Source organism: Priapulus caudatus, unplaced genomic scaffold, assembly GCF_000485595.1.
Source record: "Priapulus caudatus unplaced genomic scaffold, Priapulus_caudatus-5.0.1 Scaffold2936, whole genome shotgun sequence".
Lineage (NCBI taxonomy): Eukaryota > Metazoa > Priapulida > Priapulimorpha > Priapulimorphida > Priapulidae > Priapulus > Priapulus caudatus.
Window position 1 is genome coordinate 15,100 of NW_014579997.1, and position 904 is coordinate 16,003.

General features: G+C 51.5%; 1 protein-coding gene across 1 annotated transcript in view; it reads left to right on the forward strand.

The window, feature by feature from the left end:
* The window catches only part of LOC106819183 (plexin-B-like), a gene marked incomplete at its 3' end in the record, with an annotated part of 10,215 nt that overhangs the window by 3,053 nt on the left and 6,258 nt on the right, over positions 1 to 904 (forward strand). The window contains exon 6 of the mRNA XM_014823835.1: positions 250 to 480. Coding sequence (XP_014679321.1) covers positions 250 to 480 — 231 coding nt within the window. The remainder of the gene's footprint in view (positions 1 to 249; positions 481 to 904) is intronic.

The following is a 904-nucleotide window of genomic DNA, read 5'->3' on the forward strand; positions in this document are numbered from 1 at the left end:
CCCTCCCTCTCACCACATCACTAACCCCCACCCCCTCACCCCTCGCAACCCCACCCCCTCCCACTCACCACTCACAAACCTACCTCCTCCCACTCGCCACATCACTAACCCCCTCCCACTCATCACTCACCCCTCGTAACCCCACCCCTCACCCCTCGCAACCCCACCCCCTCCCACTCACCACATCACTAACCCTCCCACCCTCTATACATAATACTATATATATATATATGCCCCGCTCTCCCACAGAGTGGCGCCACGGTCGGGGCGGCCACCTGGTGTTGATGGATGAGGACGTGACGTCAGAGAGCAGTAACGGCTGGCATCGCATCAACCGTCTGCGTCACTACAACGTGCCGGACGGAGCCGTCATGGCGCTCGTGCCGCGCCAGAACGAGCTGAACGCGCGCGGAGGAGGAGGAGGAGGAGGCGGAGGAGGAGGAGGGGTGCACATCAACGGCTCGCACAACTACCACAACTGTAAGTAGTTCCTCGTCGCGATGCCAGGGGGCGCCCGCGCGTCACGAGAGAGGGTGGGCGAAGGTCTATCGATGTTGTACTTTTTTAGATTCACTTTGATAAGAACGTTTTCTTTATATATATATATATATTGGTGCGTGGTTTTATATATATATATATATTCGGTAATTTTTTTTCCATTATTTGAGCGTGGTTTTTAATGTGGGTTTTTTATTCACGTTTTTTTAAATTCGCCGCTTTCGCTGTCGTCGCTGTCGTCGGTGTAGTTGCGATGGTTGTTGTTGTTGTTGTTGTGATTCGTTCTAGACGGATCGCTTTCGACGATGTTATTGTTGTTGTTGTTGTTTGTGGTAGTTGATGGTTGTTGATGAATGGTCGCATGATCTCTTAGTGAGCATTTATCTTCTCTACCTCTCTCTCTCTT